Genomic DNA, 20,047 nt, shown 5'->3' with positions numbered 1-20,047 from the left:
GTATGCATGAGCTTTGTACCACCCCACAAGTCAGCCGCGCCGTCACACAAATGTACCCTTTCATTGTGGAGGAGTACCTACTCTTTTTGAGTGCTCTACAACTTCATTGTCGATGAGGATCACAGAGGAAAGTAAGGAATATATACAGGGCGAAGGAACCGGCGCTTGCGGGGCAGATACCAGCACAATATTGACGTTATTTGCTGTAATAAAAAGTGCAGTAAGAATTGTAGTACCTTGGAACAGATGAGGGACACACCTGGCGTTTGCTTCTGCAGTAAAAGATTCAACTCAAAAAGCCTGGCTCGCACGGGCGTTAAGTGGATACCACTGAACACTGTGAACTTCAAGCCTCTTGTCGTTCCCATCGTGAACGTAACGGAATAAATCATCGATTGGCTGTACTTACAGAGAAAATCCAATCAGTCACAGCGTCAAAAAAATTCCGACATACCGCGCTTGCTGATACCCAAGCTACGTACTGACCCCGTAAAGGGAAATGTCCTCGTGGCCTCATCCTCACTTGGGAAAAGCGTGATGCGACTTTACGCTCCAAGAATCCGTCTTCCGTCTTCTGTCCCAGCTGGCATGTGTCCGAGGTTCGAGCTCGCTTGTTTCCGCTATCGTCGAACCCGACGTTGTTGGCTCTCCTGCCTCCCAAAAGCGTTGTTTCCGAAGCCAACGGATAAGGTTCCAAATCCAACCATCCTTTCCTTGAAGTCAGCCATGAAGCATAGTCTTTGATCCCCCATCGATAGACTTACTCTTTGTGGCAGCAGTCCGTAGCTCTCCGCAAGCTCCCTCGAGAAGGCCACATCAAAGGGCGGGTTCGGGTCGGCCAGAACCCAGAATTTGCTCAGCTCCGACGTTTCATATCCCTCCAGTCTCCATTTCAACTCAACAGCTCCCAGCACTTCCACGTCAAGCCCGTTGAGCCATAGAGTGCACGGCTGAGGTGTGATGTCCCACTGTAACGCCGCCACTGTCTCCTGGCTTATGAGGTTGTATATTCGACTATTTCGGGCAACGCTAGCTATTCGTAGTTTTGATGATTGTCCGAAGAGCTGGATTCGGCGGCACGGTGGTTTGTACTGGCCATATGATAGGGAATGTCAGCCTGGCAATTTCGATCGGCAGTCCGTCATGAAACGGGTCGTGTGGACGTACACATGATAGTAACCGGAGGGAACGAGAAACGTGCATTCTCAAATAAGAGAGAGCACTGGGTGACCGGGAAGAAATAGAGTCTCCAGCTTGCTTGAGGCGGCGTCGTCACGAACATGAGGAAAACCAGCGACCAAAAACCAGCGCCCAAAACCCACACTAATATGGCAGCCCGCTCCTGTTACAGAGCCTGCTCCTTTGTGTAACACAAATTCCATCAACTGAAAGGGCTGGCCGAAGGGGGCTAATGTGCAGCTGACTCTTGGCTCTGACTTGCGTTGTTCGGCAAGGCGCATTGTGAGGGGCTATGCAGCCCCTGCTCGCTGGAGCCTCGGGTGACAGCCCCGGCAGCCGCACTGCTGCGCAAAACCGCAACCGCAAAACTGTTCTCTCAACTGGCTGGGAGATGCAACCGGACTTCCAAGCGATGTAGATGCGCCTTCTCCTGTAACTCGCCCCGCGGCTGTGCCGTCCCAACAGTGCCTCGACTCCTGGCCGTTCAGCTCGGTTACTGCAAGCCTCTGTGGGACAAAGGTGGGTTTTGCCGCATTGCCAGGTGGCTTGCGTCGATAAACTGACTGTGCGGGTTTCCATAGGTCAACACCCCACCCGTATCGCACAACCGATGTTTTGTCACGAGCAAGCCTCGGGTGACGAGCTTTGGAGCATGTGGGGGCGATGCCGAGAACGTCGTATATATCGCGAGGTATGGTCGCACAGCATATTGCGAGCTGGCAGTCCAATTCGCAGCATCCAATCGTGGGACATGATCAACTGTTTGACCGGCTTATTCACTGACACGCGTCAACCATCGCCATGCAGTCATCAGCAGCGGCATATCCCATTAGAAGACCCTCTCTCTCTGCTTCTCACTTCCTGTAGAAAAGAGTACAAGCCAGACTCTTCCTGGCACCTCTTCCGAACTATTTGCGATCAATGAAGAGCCCCAAATGCTTGTTTCTCGGTTTCTCTGTTGATCAAAGATACGCGAGACTTGCGATGATGAACTTCATGATGAGAGAGGCTGCAGTCAGTCGTGCTTTGTCTCACCCAACCGGGTTGGAAGTGCATACGGAGACCGTCCATGAAAGGCCAGCCCAGCCACCGAATGCACGTTCGCGGTACGCCCATCGCGATGACAGTGGAACCACACTGCGAGTCCTGAGAAGCGAACTGGGCTTCACTGGTGGAAGTCTGCAGCTCCCTCCAAGTGGAGGCAGCCAGCACGCTGCGTCCTCTGCATGCGTCCGGTATGCACCTTTCATTTCGCAGTCAGTTATCAGGATCGAGGCTCAATGACAGCCGCTCGCCCCATCATGAGGCTGAACTTCCCATAGTGGTGTACTTATGGAGGCCTGTTTATGCCTCGTCGAGAATTGCCGGGTAGGCTGTGTCTCTTGTCCAGGTTATCTTTGCTGCTTTTTCTACATACCATTTTTCCGAGAGCGGACGTAACATGCAAGCATTACAAAGCCTGTTTTCCTCATCCGAGCCAATTTTGCCCCTCGTCAGAGACAGGGAAGAAAGCCCCGGCATCAGACTTCGTCATCTCTCAATTTCAGAACCCTATCGCGAAGAGGGAAGATCAGGTACCATTACTGCTGGCTCTCGAGCATCCATATCGGCCGAAATTACTCCTTGGTGGCCCTTACCTAGACAAACACTCACAACTGTCCTTCCAAGCCGAGCTCGTGCAACAGCAGTCGACAACGTATTGCTCCCATCTGAGTTACTTGCCTCGCAGGTAGCAGATGCGGCAACAGCAGCAGAAATATCACTACCGCCATCTTCCCCGTCTTCTCACGGCTCAGGAGAGGCCACTGCCCGTACGCCATCAAACTCCTCACTGCAAGTATTACAAACCGCTACCAATCACATAGCGTTCCCAACATCAGCATCAGCGGCAACAACCGTCGGGCAGCAGTACGGCGGCGGTGCCAGCGGCGGCAAGGCGCCGGCCGGCTACCCCAGCCTCGCCCGACGAATGGCCAGCATGCCCGAAGCGTCCATCTTCCGGAGCTTCGCCACACTCAACATTCAGAACCTGCTCTACATGCAGGCGGAGCTGGTGTGTTTGGAGGACGAATTGCGAGCGTACCAGCTGGCAGACGCTTGCGCGGGAGCGGAAAGCCTGAGGCAGAAGTACGCCAGCAACTGGTATTACTTGAGCCGATCGACGTCTGAAGACGCGACTATAGAGGAAAAGGCGCTCCACGATGACGCCCAGTGGCGCACGATGGAAGAAATACGAGAAAAGCTGCAGAGATACAGTAAGTGAAAAAGGTGAGGGGGAGAGACGCACCCAAATCCAGCACACACACACACACACAAACACAGACCCTGCAACCTCCCTCTACCGTGCCGAACTCGTCCTACTCCCACCAAAACAGAGCATCAGAAGAACTAACGCCACACCTCACCACTTTCCCCCCCTCCCTCCAGACTCCGCCATCCTCCAAACGATGCAAGTCCTCTCCGCCACGGAGCCCAGCGCGCACGACCTCCGCGACATCCAAGAATACCTGCGCTCGCGCGAGATGCTCGACGGCGGCGCGCTGGGCGGCAAGGACGACTCGGTCTGGGGCTGCGTGGCGGCGGGCTACGAGCGGCCGCCGGCGGGCGACCTGATCACCTTGCTCCCGCGGCCCGCGTCCGACCGGCTGACGCAGTCCGTCGTCAACGCCGTCGTCGGGCGGCTCCACAAGCGCAAAGGGCGGTTCCACCACTGGCCGCGGGGACGGGGGAGAGGGAGGGAAGGGGCGTCGGCGGTCCTCGACGACAAGATGATATACCGGCTGACGTTCGTGGCCACGAGCGGGGTCGCGGCGATGCTGCCCGTGGCGTCGATGGTCGCGCTGCAGCAAGTCGAGGCCGTCCCCGTGCGCGGCCTGAGCCTGGGCCTCGTCGCGCTGTTTAACTTCGTGCTGGCGGTGCTGTTGACGTGGTGCGCGGACGTCAAGCGCGCTGAGGTGTTTGCCGTCGCCGCTGCGTTTGCGGCGGTCAATGTCGTCTTCATCACGAAGTAGCGGGAGATTGTGGTGAGTGGAACAAGAGTAGGAAAGAGGAGGTTCATCATAGCGCAGGGCACTGTTGCTCTTCATCGAAAAGATTGATTTGATCATGTGTGGCTTTTGCGTATTTGTGAGAATAGTAAAGCCCCTCAAAATCTGTCTATAACTAGAATGCGCGTTCAAGGTAGACCCCGGATGGAAGATGGCATGCAAATGTGTGCGTACAATGTATCCATGGCCAGAAAGGTGGGTGGTATCATCGGAGAATCGAAGAAAAATGAGAAAGGAGAAATGCCGAAGTCAACAAAATACACTGAAACACCAAAAGCTTTTCCTTTCACGTACGTACTTGGGCTTGAGCTGAAGCCGAAGTACATGAGTTTGACGCCATGAGTAATGGCGATGGCCCGAGGTCGTTGAGCCCTGATGCCGGGCTGTGCACTCAAGTGCGAACTCGCCTACGCCTCAGGCGCTCCTGTCTGTCCTGCTTGGCAGCGTCGGCGGCGGCTGTGGCTCGCTGGCGCGCGAGAGCGGCGGCGATTGTGGCATCTGTGTCGAACGTCAGCTATCTGTCACAGCATCTACGGCCTACGCAGTCCGCCACTACTCACCATCGGAGATCTCGGGGGGACACAGGCGCAGGCCCTTGCGGGAAAGCGCCAGGGCTCTGGCGACCGGGCCGTTGAGGCCGTGTGCGCCAGTGAATTCGTGAGTAACGAACAAATCGTGCGGGAAGGCCTCCGCGCCGTGGTCGAGAACCCAGAACTCGACGTCCTCGGTGTCCTTGTCAACGGTGTGGATCCGCTTGTTCCAGCAGTGCTTGTCTTTGAACCATAGATTGGCCAGCATGCGTCCGGAGACCGATACGGGCCATTCACCGTAGCCCGTTTTGACGCGGATGTTTCCGCTGATTGTATCAACATGCCCACGGTCTTGGAGTGGTCGAGCAGCCTCGGCTTTGAGCAGGACGACGTTGCTGAGGTTTCTGGAAGCGAGGCCGGGAGAGTTCATGACTACTACGTGCTCGTCGGCGCCGCCAAAGTAGGCGGTGGTCTCGCTGGACACAAAAGGATCCGCATTGTAGCCGATGCTGGCAATGCGGCGGGAGTCGTCGATAAGCTTCAGGTCATCAGCTATTTGACACGCGCCAACGGTAAATCGACATTGACTTACGCCGAGCGTCTGGGCCCAGTAGGTTGTAACCCTGCTCATAGTCGCGCTCTTGTGTTTGTCGGACGGGGTCGCTTCTGATTCCTCAGATCCAGGGCCAGTCATAGAAGACTGGAGAGGCATGGTAGGCCAGGATGGTGTGCTGCTGTGTCGTGTCCAGTTGCGAAAGTGGCTTTGATGTATACAAGCTTGATCAGCACGAGGCAGACGAGATTGCAAGCCGCCGGCAGTGCTAGTTGCTCCCTGGCAGGCACTTGGGTAGTTGGGCAGAAGGGGCACGTACGTCGGACGTCGGCGGTCGAGCGAGTGCAGTCGTGAGCTTGAAAGAAGAGCCGGGTCATAAGCGACAGCAGTATAGAAGCAACGCGGAACGAGCGTGCGGTGTTGGCGATGCAGAGGCTGCCGTGGGGAATGGTGCTGTGAGGGCGGGAGGACGTGGGACAAAAAGAGCTAGTAGCTATCGACGGCCAACTGGATCTGCACAGCCCCTCCCCTACAGCGCGAGAACCATGCTCTAGTTAACAACGGGAGCACGTGATGGAGCTCCTTCTGGCCCCGAGAAGTCCGGAATGGCTTCTTGAGCTTGCATTTGATTCTTTCAGGGCATGGGCGGTGCTCCAGCATCTTTCCACAGGAGCACCATGGAATTAAAGCGCCCTTCTGCAAGGCTCCATGCCTCGCGGTATCGTCTGCCAGGAGTCCGCCAGTAATCGTGCGAGCACGTAGGCAGTTTGGCTCCCGGGGGCAGCAATATTGCCATTCCCATTGGTCATCATATCCGCTTTCGGGGTACAGCGAAGCGAGGAGCGCTGCTCGGATGCTGTAGGGCCAGGATTCGAGAGGCGATGATGGTTCGGCAACGTGCATGCTGCAGGCGGGGGCCACGCCCGGTTTCTGCAAGCTGATGGCTTTGTGCGACGTGGACAGCGCAAAGGCTTTTCTCTTTTCCAACTAAACCACGAGCGTAAGCTTCCTTCGTTGATCTTCGTAAAAGGAGTCCGCGACCCAGACAGTGCGTCCGCCCCTCAGTTGCCAGCACAATAACCTTCCACCAAGAATCTCAACCGTCGTGATCAAGCCATAGCGGGCAAAGACTGAGAATGGAACGGCCGATCGAGACCAGAAGGTATTCAGCTGTAATGCGAGCCAATTCCGTTACTGATATCCGTGTGCTCTTACAGATATGCCCGCCCAGATCACCACGATCCCTATCCACCGCGGCACGACCTTGAATCACTCGGCAAGTACAACGACCAAGCCCCATAGACCCAAGCTCTTTCGGTGCTGGAACGGATTCAGTCAAATGAAGCGGGAAAGGCTGGCTCCAGAACAAACGTCGGGCAGAACGAGAGAAGGTCATCAGCTCGCTGTCGGTGCAAACATATTTGCAAAGTGAGTGCTCCGCAGCGCGCTCATTCTGTCATATTATGTATGTTAGAGGCAGCAATGGGCTCGTGTTGAAGTGAGCGGGATATCGGCAGTCCTCGTATGAAAGGATTTTAGGCGACACGCAAGCGGGTACGTGTTTGCTGCCTACGCTGACGCTGATTTCCCAATGCAGGATGATCGCGAAACCCTATGTCCCAATACCTGTCAGAAATTTAGTCATGGGCCACGTACCACGCGCTGGTACCTTGGGTGAGTGGAACTTCCACCGTCTGGACTGCGTGAGGTTGACGAAAAACCAGCCGCTGCGATGGGATGATGAAGCTCCGACCCATCATCAAGGCTGTGACTTGGGGATGCAGGCCACCATGAAGCTTCAATGCGTCGCTATTGTAAGTGTGTACAGTCGGCGAAGAGACGGAGCGAGCGAAGAAGGAGAGGTTTAATTAGGGGTATATGGCCAGCGAACCACTCAGAGCCTCCGGAGGGTAGATGGCTCTCCAGGAGCACTGAGTGGCCATGGAATGAGCCAGGGATGGCGCTTTGTGCCGTCTCGGTAGGCAAAAATCAAGCCGTGCCGCGTGCGAACCTTGAGAAATTGATCAATCATTTGTTCGCCCTTGCAGCGCCATCCTCTCTGAAAGGCCAATCAAACTCCAGAGCTTTGTTACACCGACTATATGTCTCACATCTCAAAAGTTTCAGGTCCAATATGGTAGGGTCTTGACATGAGCATCGCCTACTATGTACTCGCAATACTGACTCGGCGGCTGATTCTACCTACCCTTCACCACATCATCACCTACGTTGATACCCCCCCACCTTAGCGTAAGCTTCGGCGCATACTTTCCCCCTCTACTGATACTGAAGCTTCCATCCGACTGACCATTATCATCGCCGCTATGCCTTGATTGGCCGTCTCGATCCGTAAGCCGATTTCGCTCCTCTGCATGCTTTCACTCACCTCCACCGCCTCGGCATCACTCTCTGCGGCGTGGTCATCGTCGCCATTCTCCGTCTCCTCAGCCTGCGCATCATCTTTCTCGACCACCTCCGAGACAGCCCACCATCCCAATGCCGCCTTCTCGCCCCATCTATCTCGGGTATCCTTCACGCTCCCCAGCTGTCCAGCGCTCCTCAATCTTTCCACAAGCCGACTCCCCGCCACCAATCACGCCCTCGCAGCAATAGACCCAGGGCTCTTCGGCAGAACCGCCCTACTCGGGAAGCGCAGCGCCATCCACGCCAAAAAACCCCCCCCCCAACATGATACCAAGCAAGCACTCCAGCGCCACCATCGGCGCCAGATCCTCCACGATCCGCACGTCAGGAAACGCAATATTTCCCCCAACAACAGCCGTCGATACATTAATCCCATCCGCCTCTGCACTGCAAGGCCTACAGTCGCCGCCGACGACGACAAATTCCTCGCCGCATACACCCGCATCTCCGTCAGCAAACCCGTCGCGTACCTGACATACACTGCCCTCGACGCATCGGCGAAAGCCCTTTTCGACTCACCCGTCGTAGTCCTCACAGCCGCCAGATCGCGTAATATGTACTCAGCGTACGCGGCGAGCAGCTGCCAAAACGACGTACTGGTGCCGCGGGCGGGCCAGAGAGAGCCGTCCTTGCTCCCGAGCAGGCCGGACGTCAGCGCGGCGGTGTCGTAGTGATCTTGAACCTGGATATTGCGTTCAGTCTGGATAGGCGTCACGCTGTAAAGGCCTGCAGCTACGATCTTTATTGCCGGGATCAGGAAAACGGCGAACGAAGGCGCCGCAACCGCCAGGCCGAAGTGATGCTTGCTGGGACGGATTGGGGCGGGGATGGTCAGTGCGTCTCGGAGATTCTTACGCAGATCAGTTATCGTTTATTTCGGGATGGCTTCAATGCCCGGCCCGGAGCCCGTAGCGCTGGGAAAACTATCTGGCACACAAGGATCACTTCCTTGAGAACAACCCACGCTAGAAATAGCACCGAAAAAAGGTCGCAGTATAGTTTAAAGCTCTGAAGAAAACGAAAGATGAGTAAAAGTTTCTGGCGTTGCTCTATGGCAGTTTGTCGTTGTTCCTGCCTGACTGGCTCGGCAGAATGTCGGTACCAGATTTTGTATTACTCTATATATTTCCAAGATTTCAAGTGCCCTTCAATAGTTGCTCCACTGGCGCAATGGTAGCGCGTCAGACTTCTACTGCGTAGTCGATCTGCCCCGGTATCTGAAGGTTGCGGGTTCGAGTCCCGCGTGGAGTAATACGTGTTCTTTTGCTTGTTGTTAAGTATCATTTTGTTCACTGTTCGAGTGGTGAAGTATAACGTTCATTTTTATACACTCACTGTTCGAATCCCGCGTGGAGTATCATGTTTTCTTTTATCCCTTCATCGAGTAGTAGGGGTATTCGTCTTCTTTTGCCCATTTTCAAGTGGTGGAGTATTTACAACGTTCACTTTTAGTTTTTATAAAGTTGGGTCTGTGATTTTTATTCTTTTACCGCTACTTAATGTTCTAGAACTTAGAGAATGCTTATAGAAAATACGAGAGAGCGGACTGAAAGCATTGTATTCTGCGACCTACAATTATACGGAATAGTTGGTGCTGCGTAATGGCAATATAAAAAGTTGGGAAGGTATGTCACTGAAAGAACGAAACGATGCTTCAACCGCTGAAGTATAATTCGTAAAGCAGTATCTTCTCCGTAATTGCAGTCGACTGCAATCAATCGCCGTTACACGAGCAGGGGTGTACAGCCCCCGCCATGCACGTTGCCCGCGCTTATCCTTGGAGGCATAGCCTCGAAGACACAGCCTTCTCAACAGCTAAAAAGGCTGCTTACGGGCGCAAGATCGAACCCGAACACCTCAACCGTAACTTTTGCGAGTCGACACGATTCACCGAGCCACTTGACCCGCTTTTCTGCTCAACACATAAATGTCCTTCGGCTTTTCCGTCGGCGACTTCCTCACGGTCGGCAAGCTTATTGCTGACATCATCGGCAGCCTCAGTGATGCCGGCGGCGCGAGATCCGACTACCAAGACCTCCTCCGCGAGCTAGAGTGCCTCGACCAGGCGCTTCGCCGGCTTGACAAGCTCAGCGCCGCACCCCCCTCCTCCTCCCAGAGCCTCGACTCGATCAAATATGCCGCGCTTAGCTGCCGTCGGCCGCTCGAAGAATTCCTGGCCAAGATCAAGGGCTACGACAACAGCCTCGGTGTATACTCGAAGCCTGGGGCGGTCGTGAAGGAGAAGTGGGACAGGGTGAGGTGGTCCATGGGTAAGAAGGAAGAGGTGGCAAGGCTTCAGAATTATCTGAGCGTGCATGTCGGCACTGTCAATGTCCTTCTTGCGGAATATGGACTTGAGACACTTGGAACAGCCACAGGAAAGGCGGAGGTGTTTCAGTCTCATGTTCGGGAGAGGCTTGAGGGTGTGCGTTATATTCTTGGCGACATTGAAGGCAATACGATTGCGCAAAGACAAGCCGTCGAAGCCAACAACTCTTTGCTCACGAAGGTGTATCAGGTAGTTTGCGGAGAGGTCTCTGTTGGCTGGAAGTCTCTCGTCAACATGGTTTCAACTGTCTGGTAAGTAAAGCAGATGGATCTCTGGTGTGTTATGAGTATGCTGATGAATTCGTTAAAGCGTGACAACACAGCAGATCTACGGCGTAGTACTCGAGATCAGGTCAACATTGTCGGCACCGGATACAAGGTGGACCTTCTTCCAAGATCCCTTTCTTGTTGAAGACGCCCTCGGCAGAAGATTTCCGATCCCTTCCGAATACGACTTCAACTTGATGAACGTCGTGATTCAGGCTCGGTTTGAGGAAGGACCTGGCTCTGAAGATGTTCGGCTTGGTAACTACGAACTGGTTCAGACACGCAACAGCAAATACGCTATATCTTCCGGTACCTACCTTCGTCCAGGGACGATGATCACAATGGCAATTGTCGTAGAGAAAGGCTTCTGGGATACGCGTGGCCAAGTTTGCCCCATCTTCAGCTGCGGATCAAGTCAAGCGATATGTGCCTCTGGAGGAGGCTTCATCTGGTTGGTGAATTAACGACGCCAGATTTTCTCGCCCGTTTGCTTACTTTGGCAGCCGCAAATGCAGCATATGGTTCGACTTCGCACAGAAAACTCGAAACAGAATACACGGAACTCCAAAACCTCCATCTCAAAACCCATCATCAGCGCATCATATGAACTCCTCGATACCAAGCCAAGAAACACAACGGCATATGAGTGTACAAAGCTCTACGGCAGAGGTGTTAACAGCGGACGATGCAATGAAGTTCATGTTTTTTGTTGAAGTAAGCATACACCGTCTCATGTCAACTCTATGGCTGACTGAAGCGCAAATACAGGCTCGATTTCCTCGACACTATGAAACCTTGGTGACACTTTTGAAGCGGTACTGTGGCCTACCCTATCATAAGGACCTGCGCAGGGAGCTCATTGACTTCATGAATGGCCTGGAATTCACCAATCAAGGCGAACGGGCGAAATTTGTGGAGCACATCAAGCTACTTTTCCCCTGGTGGTACGACATGGAAATTCAGGACCAAGGAGTGTACAAGAACGTACGCTGTTACGATCATTCACAGATTAGACCCGTATCAATGGGTTCTGCGCTATCCCTCTTCCTTGAACTCAAGGTAAGTAGTTCTTGTAGTTGTTATTCGAATCCTACAACTCAGACACTCTACAGAAACGATACGAGGGCAATCTTGAGATATTTGTCGCCTTTATCTGTATCTTGAAAGAACACACAGATGGGCTGCTTGATACGCCATCACTTCACCGGGAAATATCTGCGTTGCTGAAAGATCAGCCGGATCTTGTCGAAGGCTTTGAATGTCTCATGCCTTCGATGAGGAAAGAACGTACCGATGTTATCAACGGCGAAAGTCTAGACGGGACCCAAGACACGATTGTTAGACTTGAGTTGATATTGGCACAACGATTTGTAATTGACGTCAATGTAAGCTAGTGAGCGAGCGCATTCCTCACATCCCGTTCCAACATCAAGTATTCCCAAGCTAAATCAAGACCAGGAGCGATTTAAAGATACACCTGAGAGCTACGGCGGCTTTTTAGCTGCTCTCGAAAAGTACAAACACTATGAAAGCACTCTTGAGGCCGTGTACCAGGAAGTAAGAATCCTTTTGAGAGATCATCCCGATCTTGTCATCACTTCCGGGTTGCCTGCCGCTGTTGTAATATAAGGGAGGTCACCGAGTTCTACATTAGGTGCAGTCGGCTGTGCTTTTTGTTCCAACAGCCGCCAAGTTAAACTGGGTTCATTAAGCCTGGTTCTGATGTAAGAGCTTGATCCTGGAGATTCTTTGCTTCTGGATGGGGATGATTCGTTCGAAACTGACGAGGACTACCCCGGACTCAACGAAGACTATTTCAAATCTCTATACTCTTTGTTCTCGTTATAGGCTACTTACCTCCAATGATTTCCTCGAGTGCCTCTAGTGTGCTCCTGGTATGAAATCCCAATCTCTTTTCTATATCGTTGAGCACTGCCCACAGCCTGTTTCTTACTGAAGCTGTCTCAGTATGTTTGATGGCTAAGCGTACTAATCAGTCATTCTGAGTTGCAGCAGCCCATGGAGCGGCTCACCGTAGGAAAGCGGATTGATCGCAACAATGAGATTTCCATCGGAAATGCCTTTGGATAAGCAGATGGATGCAATCGAACGGGCACATTCCCGAATTTGATCCTCCTTCGAATCAGCCATCTTCAGGTCCTCCGGAGCTCACATGCACTTACCGAATACTCCGGTTCGGCTGCACGTCTGGCTCTTTCCTCAAGAAGGATGATTATAGCCATGTGATAGTACAACAACGCAGTAGCTACATGTGTCAGCACCTCGTCAGCGACCAAAGCCCTCAACATCTCACACAAAAGCCTGCACCATACCTGCCGAGTCGATCGGGAACCACACCTCATCCAGGCCCTCCGCCAACCCGCCCTTCAACCTCAATCCCTCAAACGACCTCGGCAGCCCCCCTCGCCACTCCTCCAACTCGGCCAACAAGCCCTCCACCGGCTCCACCCTGCCGGCCAACCCACTCCCATCCGCATCCACAAACACGCACTCCACCGCCCTCGCCAGCAACCACAACACCTTCCTTCCCCACCAATCCTCCTCCTCCTCCTCCCCTTCCCCCTCCGCAGTACCACTCCAATCGCACCCCCACCTCCCCACCCCCCACAGCAGCCCCCTCCTCCCCGCCACCGCCATGGCGACGTCCTGCCGCGCAAACACCCACAGCCCGGCCGCCTCGAGCCGCGACGCGGAGCGGAAGTCGATGCCGCCCGTGTGCATCAGCGTCAGCGCGCCGCGCAGGTGCCGCGCGTAGTCGGCGCTGGGCGCCGCCAGCAGCTCGCAGCTCGCCAGCAGTATCGTCGCCGTGAGCGTTTCCTCTCTCTTCCTTGTCCTCCCTGTCCCCCCACCACCCTCTCCTCCACCACCCCCCGCCTCCGCCGCTGCGGACGTATCCTCCGCCAACGCACGAATGAGCAGCCGCAAGCTCTCGCCATAATACCTTGCCGCCAACGGCTCCCACAGCGACAGCGGCGTCGCGGCGTCGGCCCGGCTCATCTGCTTGGCGGCGAGCGCGCAGAGGGCGTGCAGGATCAATGGCGATGCGAGCGCGAGGCGCAGCACGTCGCGCTGGTAGCGCTGCGTGTGGTCGAGCACGTCCATCCACGGGCCGACGCCGTGTTGGTAGATGCGGAGGAGGCTGGCGGATTCGTCGGTGATGTAGTTGTTGGGGGAGACTGGGGCGGGGGAGAGCCAGGGCGTGAGGGGTGGTGGTGCGGGAGGGTGGGACTGGGGGATGGTGGTGGATTGGGATCGTTGGATCACTTCCCATGTTGATGCTGGGGCTGGGTCGGAGGGGGGGAGCGGTGCCGGAGAGGTTGTTGCGGCAGTGTTGTTGCTATCTTGTGGTGGTGGTGCAGGAGGTTCGTCCCAGTTGCAGGGCACGATGATGTCGGTCTGCTTGCAAGGGAGGTTCTTTCTTTCGCAATGCCGGCATGTTGGCTTCCTTTCGTCGCATTTGATGTGGCGGGCGCGACAGGTGGCACTGAGGAGTGGCCCGTCAGATGCCGATGGCTGATGTTTTAGTGGACTGTGAGCTCACCATCCTGGACGAGTGTCAGCATCTTAATTGCTTAGGTTCTTTGGAGCCGCAGTACCTGTTCTGCGACGCTTGCTTGCTTTCCTCATGTCGTTCTAAAAAGAATGCAAAGACGTTCAGGGATCAGGGGCTCTGCTGTCAAGGGTGCGGCATCACACAGTTGAAGAATCCGCGGGAAAGGCTTGAGATCAACGCTCGAGACTCTCGGCGAGGCCGTGTGCGGGGTAATGTGACGTCATCCATGGGACAGTCGTGTTGGAGAAATTGTTCCCATGTGGCCTTACGCTTCTCACTCGCATGGCCTGCGTACTCAGAATCATCTTAATTACATCGGTGAAGCAGTTTGCACGAGTGTCCGAACAGGGTTGATTTGAGCACAGAAAGACTACGTGCGCTATTGACGAGTCTCCTGCCCAACGACACCTGCCTCGCACCATTTCGAGCACGAAATGAATGTCAAACATTGGCATGGGCTGAATTACGTTCATCACAAATCGTCAGACACAGACCCCAAAATAATTCGGTACGCCATATTCCATGTAAGCCCGCTTTCCCCCTTCAGCTAACTGGCACTGACATTGATTGATCCTTTTCCCACTCCGGTCTCAGCTTGATCTTGAGGGGCATCGAGCCAGGCCAGACATTGAACGCTTCCTCCCTCTCCAGCTCCCAATCAGAGCTCGGCAGTTCAAAGTCGTACCTGCGAACCAATGTAGCGATCAGAACCGTCTGTTCCAGGTAGGTGATGTTCCTTCCGATGCAGCCTCGCGACCCGGCGCTGAACGGGATGAAGGCGGCCTGCATCTTGCTTGTCTTGTCACCAAGCCACCTCTCTGGTCGGTATCCCTCGGGATCCGGGAACAAAGACGGATCCCTGTGCGCCGTGTACGCGGGCACCCCAACTGTAGTCCCACCCGGAATCCAGTGTCCCGCAATCGTCATACCTTCGGGCGGTGTGATGCGCGATAGACCCATCGATACCGGCGGGATGAGGCGAAGAGACTCATCAAGGCATGCGCGGAGGTACGGAAGTTGCTTGACGCTGGCGTAGGAGGGTATGATCGTATCGGCAGGAAGCGCGTTGTCGAGTTCCTCGCGGAGTTTCGAGAAGGTGGCCGGGTTTTTCAGGAGGAAGAACATGACGTTCGCCAACGCGATGGCAGTGGTGTCGGATCCGGCGTCCACTGCAGCACCACCCAAGTCAGCAACCGACAACAACACAAAAAGACGGCCCAGTCCAAAGCTTACACATCACCCCCACCTCGGCCTCGATCTCGCCGACATCCAACCCCAACCCCCTCCCCTCCCCATCCTCCAACAAAAACCTACACATATCATCCAACACCTCCCCCTCCTCCCACCTCCCCACCCTCTCCCTCACCAACGCCCCAACCAACTCCCAAAACCCCCCACCCTCCTCCCACTGCCCCCGCCAAAACCCCGACACCCGCCTCAACACCCCCCTCACCACCGCGGCCAACCGGGGCGTCCCAATCGCCGCTCTCGCCATCGCCCTCGACCCCGCCCGATTGCTCTGCACATACTTAACCACCTTCCCCGAGCCCTGTCCACCCGGCAGGGGGACGACAACCCCATCATCCCCCCTCTCCAGACACCCCAGCCGCCAACTCCCCACGAGATCCGCCACCGCCTCCACCGTAAACAGATTCGCCCACCGCGAATAGTCCAGCGTCCCTGCCCCTCCCGCGACGCGATCAAACACCCCCACCACCTCCCCCACCTTCCCCCGCACCTTGCCCTGCCACGCGTCGCCCTCCGCTTGCCGTAAAGAGAAGCCGTGGGCCAGTCGCCGCCGCTTGGTTGCGTGCGAGGCGCGGGAGACGACGTGGAGGACGTTGGTGTGTTGGTTTGCGTTTTGTTGTGGTGCGCCCCCGAGTGCGGTGTACAGAGGCCCCTTGGCGCAGAAGGAGCGCGAGGAGGCGTGGCCGTAGATGGCGGGGATGGCGGCGGGGGAGGCGAAGGAGAGGGTTTGGGGACCCGTGCGGAGGACGGGGACGGGGACGGGGTGACGCTGGGTGGTGTTGTCGTTGGTGGTGGTGGCGGGGTAGTGGGCAGCGTGGAGGAGACGGGTGCGGAAGGCCGGTGAGGGGGAGGAGGAATGGCGGTCGGCAGCACCCGCGGTAGATGGCAGGTGGGGCGCGAGGAAGAAGTGGTAGAAGGAGGAGGGGATGAGCCAGGCGCAGGGCGTGGCGGAGGGGAAGCGGCGCAGGGGGAGGTGGGTGTGGAAGAGGTGGTGGAGGAGGGGTTTGAGGATGATGACGAGGGGGAGGGTGAGGGCGAGGAGGAGGAGGGGGAGGGGGGAGAGAAGCATGGCTGGCGAGCGGGCTCGGTTGTGGTAGGGGTTCGGATTGATCACGATGATGATGGTGGATGAAGCTGGACTGTTTGCTGTGGTTTTGGTGGGATTCAGCCCGCCATTATATAGTCGTCATCATTGAAGTTTGGTTGCCATGGGATATGCTTTGGTTATCGCTCTTGCGTCACCTGGGGTGAAGTGGACCCTTATCACCATCGTTTAGCTGGCTTTTTCGGGAAGTGTACTCGAGGCGGTTTCAAATGAGTCGTGGTACTTGCCGTTTTGGAGCAGTTTGACGAGGCTCTCGTTTACAGCTCCGCATTCGGTAGTCCAGACGGCCAACGCTTGACCGAAACGGGATACTTACACGGGAACAACGTCAGCTCTAACAGCGTCCTAGTTAACGTTGATAGTTGACCATTGATACGCATTTGAAATGTTGGCGTATGACGTTGGGATTCTCTCACTAAGCACCAAATCTCCTAACAAGTCAGCGGGGTTGATGGGACTATCGTGGGAAACGAGTGAAGAGTAAATCTCTTCCGAAGGCAACAATACCCCTTCCTATCTTGGACAAATTAGATCCTCGCATGCGAGATAAGAAAAGCCAAGTAGAACAAATCTTAACACTCGTCAATTAGGAACCTTCAAGAACAAGAAGCTCAAATAATCACTTGACATAAACATCACGAAAAGCAACGGCAGCAGCTTCCGCCTCCCAAACGAGATGAATCGCTTCACCCTGATTGATACAGCTAAGAACATCACTCATCGGCGTGGCGGTCTCACAGTCCACCTTAACCGCGTGTAAAGAGAAATATCAGCGTATACCAGAAGTACACGGCACACATGGTGGACGAGTCTCCGGATACCAAGCTAGAGTCAAGCAACACCAATCTCACCGAGAAACACGTCAACCACACTAATCACGGTAACAATGGTACAAACAGTCTTGAGCCATAAACATAAAGACGTAGAATTCGTACTGAACAAAAACGATTTTTCTCAATGATCGCCAGAGGGGAGACTGATAATAAAAAAAGTCAAGCCTCAACACCTAGAGCCTCGGGATGCTCGACTCCCTGCCCTTGCGGATCTCCTCCACATTAACATCGAAGCGGTCCAGCATCATGACCTTGTCCCACGCCTTGACGAAGTCCTTGACGAACTTCTCCTGCATGCCCGCGCTGGCGTACTCCTCGGAGATGGCGCGCAGCTCGGCGTGCGAGCCGAAGATGAGGTCGGCGCGGGTCGCCGTCCACTTCTTGTTACCTGTCCCGCGCTCGATGGCCTCGAAGACCTCCTCGTCCTTGTCGATCGGCTGCCACTCGGTGCTCATGTCGAGCAGGTTGACGAAGAAGTCGTTGGTGAGCTTGCCGGGGGTCTTTGTGAGGACGCCCTTGTCGCTCTTGTCGTAGTTTGCGTTGAGGGCGCGCAGGCCGCCGACGAGCACCGTCAGCTCGGGCGGGGTGAGGGTGAGCAGGTTGGCGCGGTCGACGAGCCACTGCTCGGCGCAGACGAGCTTCGACGAGCGGCCGTAGTTGCGGAAGCCGTCGATCTTGGGCTCGAGGTGCTTGAGCGAGTCCTCCGTCTGCTCCTGAGACGCGTCGGTGCGGCCCGACGTGAAGGGCACCGTGACGTTGACGCCGGCGTCCTTGGCCGCCTTCTCGACCGCCGCCGCGCCCGCCAGCACGATCAGGTCCGCTAGCGAGATCTTCTTGCCGCCAGACGCCGAGCTGTTGAACTTCTTCTGCACCTCTTCGAGCTTCGCGATGACCGTCGCCGTCTGCTTGGGGTTGTTGACCTCCCAGTTGCGCATGGGGTCGAGGCGGATGCGGGCCCCGTTGGCGCCGCCGCGCTTGTCGCTGTTGCGGAAGGAGGATGCCGACGACCACGCGGTGAAGGCGAGGGTGGAGACGTCGAGGCCGGTGGCGAGGATGTCCTTCTTCAGGTTGGCGACTTCGCCTTCGCTGACAAGCGGGTGGTCGACGGGCGGGACGGGGTCTTGCCAGATCAGGTCCTCCTTGGCCACCTCGGGGCCGAGGTAGCGCGACTTGGGGCCCATGTCGCGGTGCAGCAACTTGTACCACGCGCGGGCGAAGGCGTCCTCGAGCTGGTCTTGGTTCTCGAGGAAGCGGCGCGAGATCTTCTCGTACTCGGGGTCGAAGCGGAGCGACAGATCGGTCGTCAGCATCGTCGGCTTGACCTTCTTGTTCTTGTCGAAGGCGTGGGGGATGATGGCGTCGGAGTCCTTGGCAATCCACTGCCATGCGCCGCCGGGGCCCTTGGTCACCTCCCATTCGTTCTTGAACAGGCTAGTGAGGTAGCCATTGCTCCACTTGGTCGGCGTCGTGGTCCATGTCACCTCCAGACCGCTCGTGATGGAATTGGAAGCCTTTCCGTCCTGATACTTGCTGTGCCAACCCAGGCCCTGCCTCCAGATGGGAGCACCCTCAGGACCGGGGCCCAAGTTGTCACCGTCAGAAGAGGCACCGTGGGTCTTGCCGAAAGCGTGGCCACCGGCGATGAGGGCGACGGTCTCCTCGTCGTTCATGGCCATGCGGCCGAAGGTTGTGCGAATGTCTTTGGCGGCGGCGACGGGGTCGGGGTTGAAGTCGGGGCCGACGGGGTTGACATAGATGAGGCCGTGGTGGGTGGCGCCCAATGGCTCCTCGAGCTTGCGGTTGTGGATGTCCTTGTTGCCCTCGTAGCGGTCCTCGTTGCCAGCAGGGAACAGGTCCTTCTCGGAGCCCCAGTAGACCGACTCGTCCGACTCCCAAGTGTCTGGGCGGCCAGCGCCGAATCCGAATGTCTTGAAGCCCATGTCCTCCATGGCGACGTTGCCGGCCAGCAGCAAGAGGTCGGCCCACGAGATGGACGGGCCGTACTTCTGCTTGATGGGCCAGAGCAGGCGGCGGGCCTTGTCGAGGTTGCCGTTGTCGGGCCAGCTGTTCAGGGGAGCGAATCGCTGCTGGCCCTCGCCGCCGCCTCCTCTGCCGTCGAAGACGCGGTAGGTGCCGGCGGCGTGCCACGACATGCGGATGAAGAAGCCGCCGTAGTGGCCGAAGTCTGCGGGCCACCAGTCCTGGCTGTCGCGCATCAGCTTCTTGAGGTCGTCCTTGAGAGCATTGTAGTCGAGCTTCTCGAAAGCCTTGCGGTAGTCGAAATTGGGGCCCAGCGGGTTGGAGGCGGGCTGGTTCTGGCGCAGGATGTTGAGCTTGATCGTGTCGGGCCAGAAGTCGCGCGGGCGAGTGCCGCCGCCGGCGGTGGCGTGTGCAGGGCAACCTTCGATGCTTCCCATGGCTGCAGATGGCGATGGGCGGTTCAATGATCAGGTAGGGTGTCGATTGAAGGGCGGGCGGGTCGCGGATGGTATTTAACGAGCAGCGCCGGAAGTTTTAGTGGGGAAGGAACGGAGCGGGGAGGGGCGGGGGTGGAGAAGTGGGGGCGTCAGGGATTGTTGGGCGTCCCGAGGTGTCTGTTTAATCTGCCCCGCCCTCATTGGCCGCGCTCGCCCGCTTCTGGACCTGCCCTGCTTAGTGACCACCTCTTGATTTGCATCGGGAAGCCTCCCGAATGACCTGAGCAGGTGTGGACCTCTGTTCCGACGCCCGCAATTATTAATGGCACAGGCCAGAGCTGGCGGCGGTGCGGAGGCTGGCCGTCTTGGGCTTGCTAGTGCGGCGATCCACTTGCGAGCATCCACATCGCACCAATCGGCCAACCCCTCCTCGCGCGCTACGTATCTCAGCCTACGTCACGCCATATATCACCGATCACGTCCACATGTACATCGACTCACCAAATCTTGTCGTACTACTCTTCACGTTACCCCTCACTCAT

At 56.2% G+C, this 20,047-nt stretch overlaps 6 protein-coding genes and 1 non-coding gene across 7 annotated transcripts; 3 read left to right on the top strand and 4 right to left on the bottom strand.

Annotated features, from left to right (window-relative positions):
• Window positions 1-3,626: 3,626 nt before the first annotated feature.
• On the top strand, window positions 3,627-4,190 carry SLS55_006151 (uncharacterized protein; the record flags this gene model as incomplete). The annotated part of the gene is given in 2 exon segments (XM_066777587.1): window positions 3,627-3,632; window positions 3,651-4,190. The coding sequence occupies 2 exon segments, from the start codon at window positions 3,627-3,629 to the stop codon at window positions 4,188-4,190; spliced, it is 546 nt and encodes a 181-aa protein (XP_066631682.1).
• A 588-nt stretch (window positions 4,191-4,778) lies between these two features.
• Window positions 4,779-5,387, bottom strand: SLS55_006150 (uncharacterized protein; the record flags this gene model as incomplete). The annotated part of the gene is made up of 2 exons (XM_066777586.1): window positions 4,779-5,294; window positions 5,349-5,387. The coding sequence occupies 2 exons, from the start codon at window positions 5,385-5,387 to the stop codon at window positions 4,779-4,781; spliced, it is 555 nt and encodes a 184-aa protein (XP_066631681.1).
• Window positions 5,388-8,889: 3,502 nt separating this feature from the next.
• Window positions 8,890-8,984, top strand: SLS55_006149. The gene has a single exon. It is a non-coding gene; the product is annotated as a tRNA-Arg (tRNA).
• A 676-nt stretch (window positions 8,985-9,660) lies between these two features.
• SLS55_006148 (uncharacterized protein) lies at window positions 9,661-10,792 on the top strand (the record flags this gene model as incomplete). The annotated part of the gene is made up of 2 exons (XM_066777585.1): window positions 9,661-10,313; window positions 10,372-10,792. The coding sequence occupies 2 exons, from the start codon at window positions 9,661-9,663 to the stop codon at window positions 10,790-10,792; spliced, it is 1,074 nt and encodes a 357-aa protein (XP_066631680.1).
• A 1,846-nt stretch (window positions 10,793-12,638) lies between these two features.
• On the bottom strand, window positions 12,639-13,620 carry SLS55_006147 (uncharacterized protein; the record flags this gene model as incomplete). The annotated part of the gene is made up of 2 exons (XM_066777584.1): window positions 12,639-13,525; window positions 13,614-13,620. 2 exons carry the CDS (start codon window positions 13,618-13,620, stop codon window positions 12,639-12,641), a joined length of 894 nt encoding a protein of 297 aa, XP_066631679.1.
• Window positions 13,621-14,445: 825 nt separating this feature from the next.
• On the bottom strand, window positions 14,446-15,139 carry SLS55_006146 (uncharacterized protein; the record flags this gene model as incomplete). Its single annotated transcript, XM_066777583.1, has 2 exons — window positions 14,446-15,071; window positions 15,136-15,139. The coding sequence occupies 2 exons, from the start codon at window positions 15,137-15,139 to the stop codon at window positions 14,446-14,448; spliced, it is 630 nt and encodes a 209-aa protein (XP_066631678.1).
• A 2,122-nt stretch (window positions 15,140-17,261) lies between these two features.
• SLS55_006145 (uncharacterized protein) lies at window positions 17,262-19,505 on the bottom strand (the record flags this gene model as incomplete). The annotated part of the gene is made up of 1 exon (XM_066777582.1): window positions 17,262-19,505. One exon carries the CDS (start codon window positions 19,503-19,505, stop codon window positions 17,262-17,264), a length of 2,244 nt encoding a protein of 747 aa, XP_066631677.1.
• Between the last annotated feature and the right edge of the window lie 542 nt (window positions 19,506-20,047).

The sequence above is a fragment of the Diplodia seriata genome, assembly GCF_021436955.1.
Source record: "Diplodia seriata strain FDS-637 chromosome Unknown scaffold_6, whole genome shotgun sequence".
Taxonomy (NCBI): Eukaryota; Fungi; Ascomycota; class Dothideomycetes; order Botryosphaeriales; family Botryosphaeriaceae; genus Diplodia; species Diplodia seriata.
Note: the sequence above shows the minus strand (reverse complement) of the source record. Positions and strands in the feature narration are given on the sequence as shown.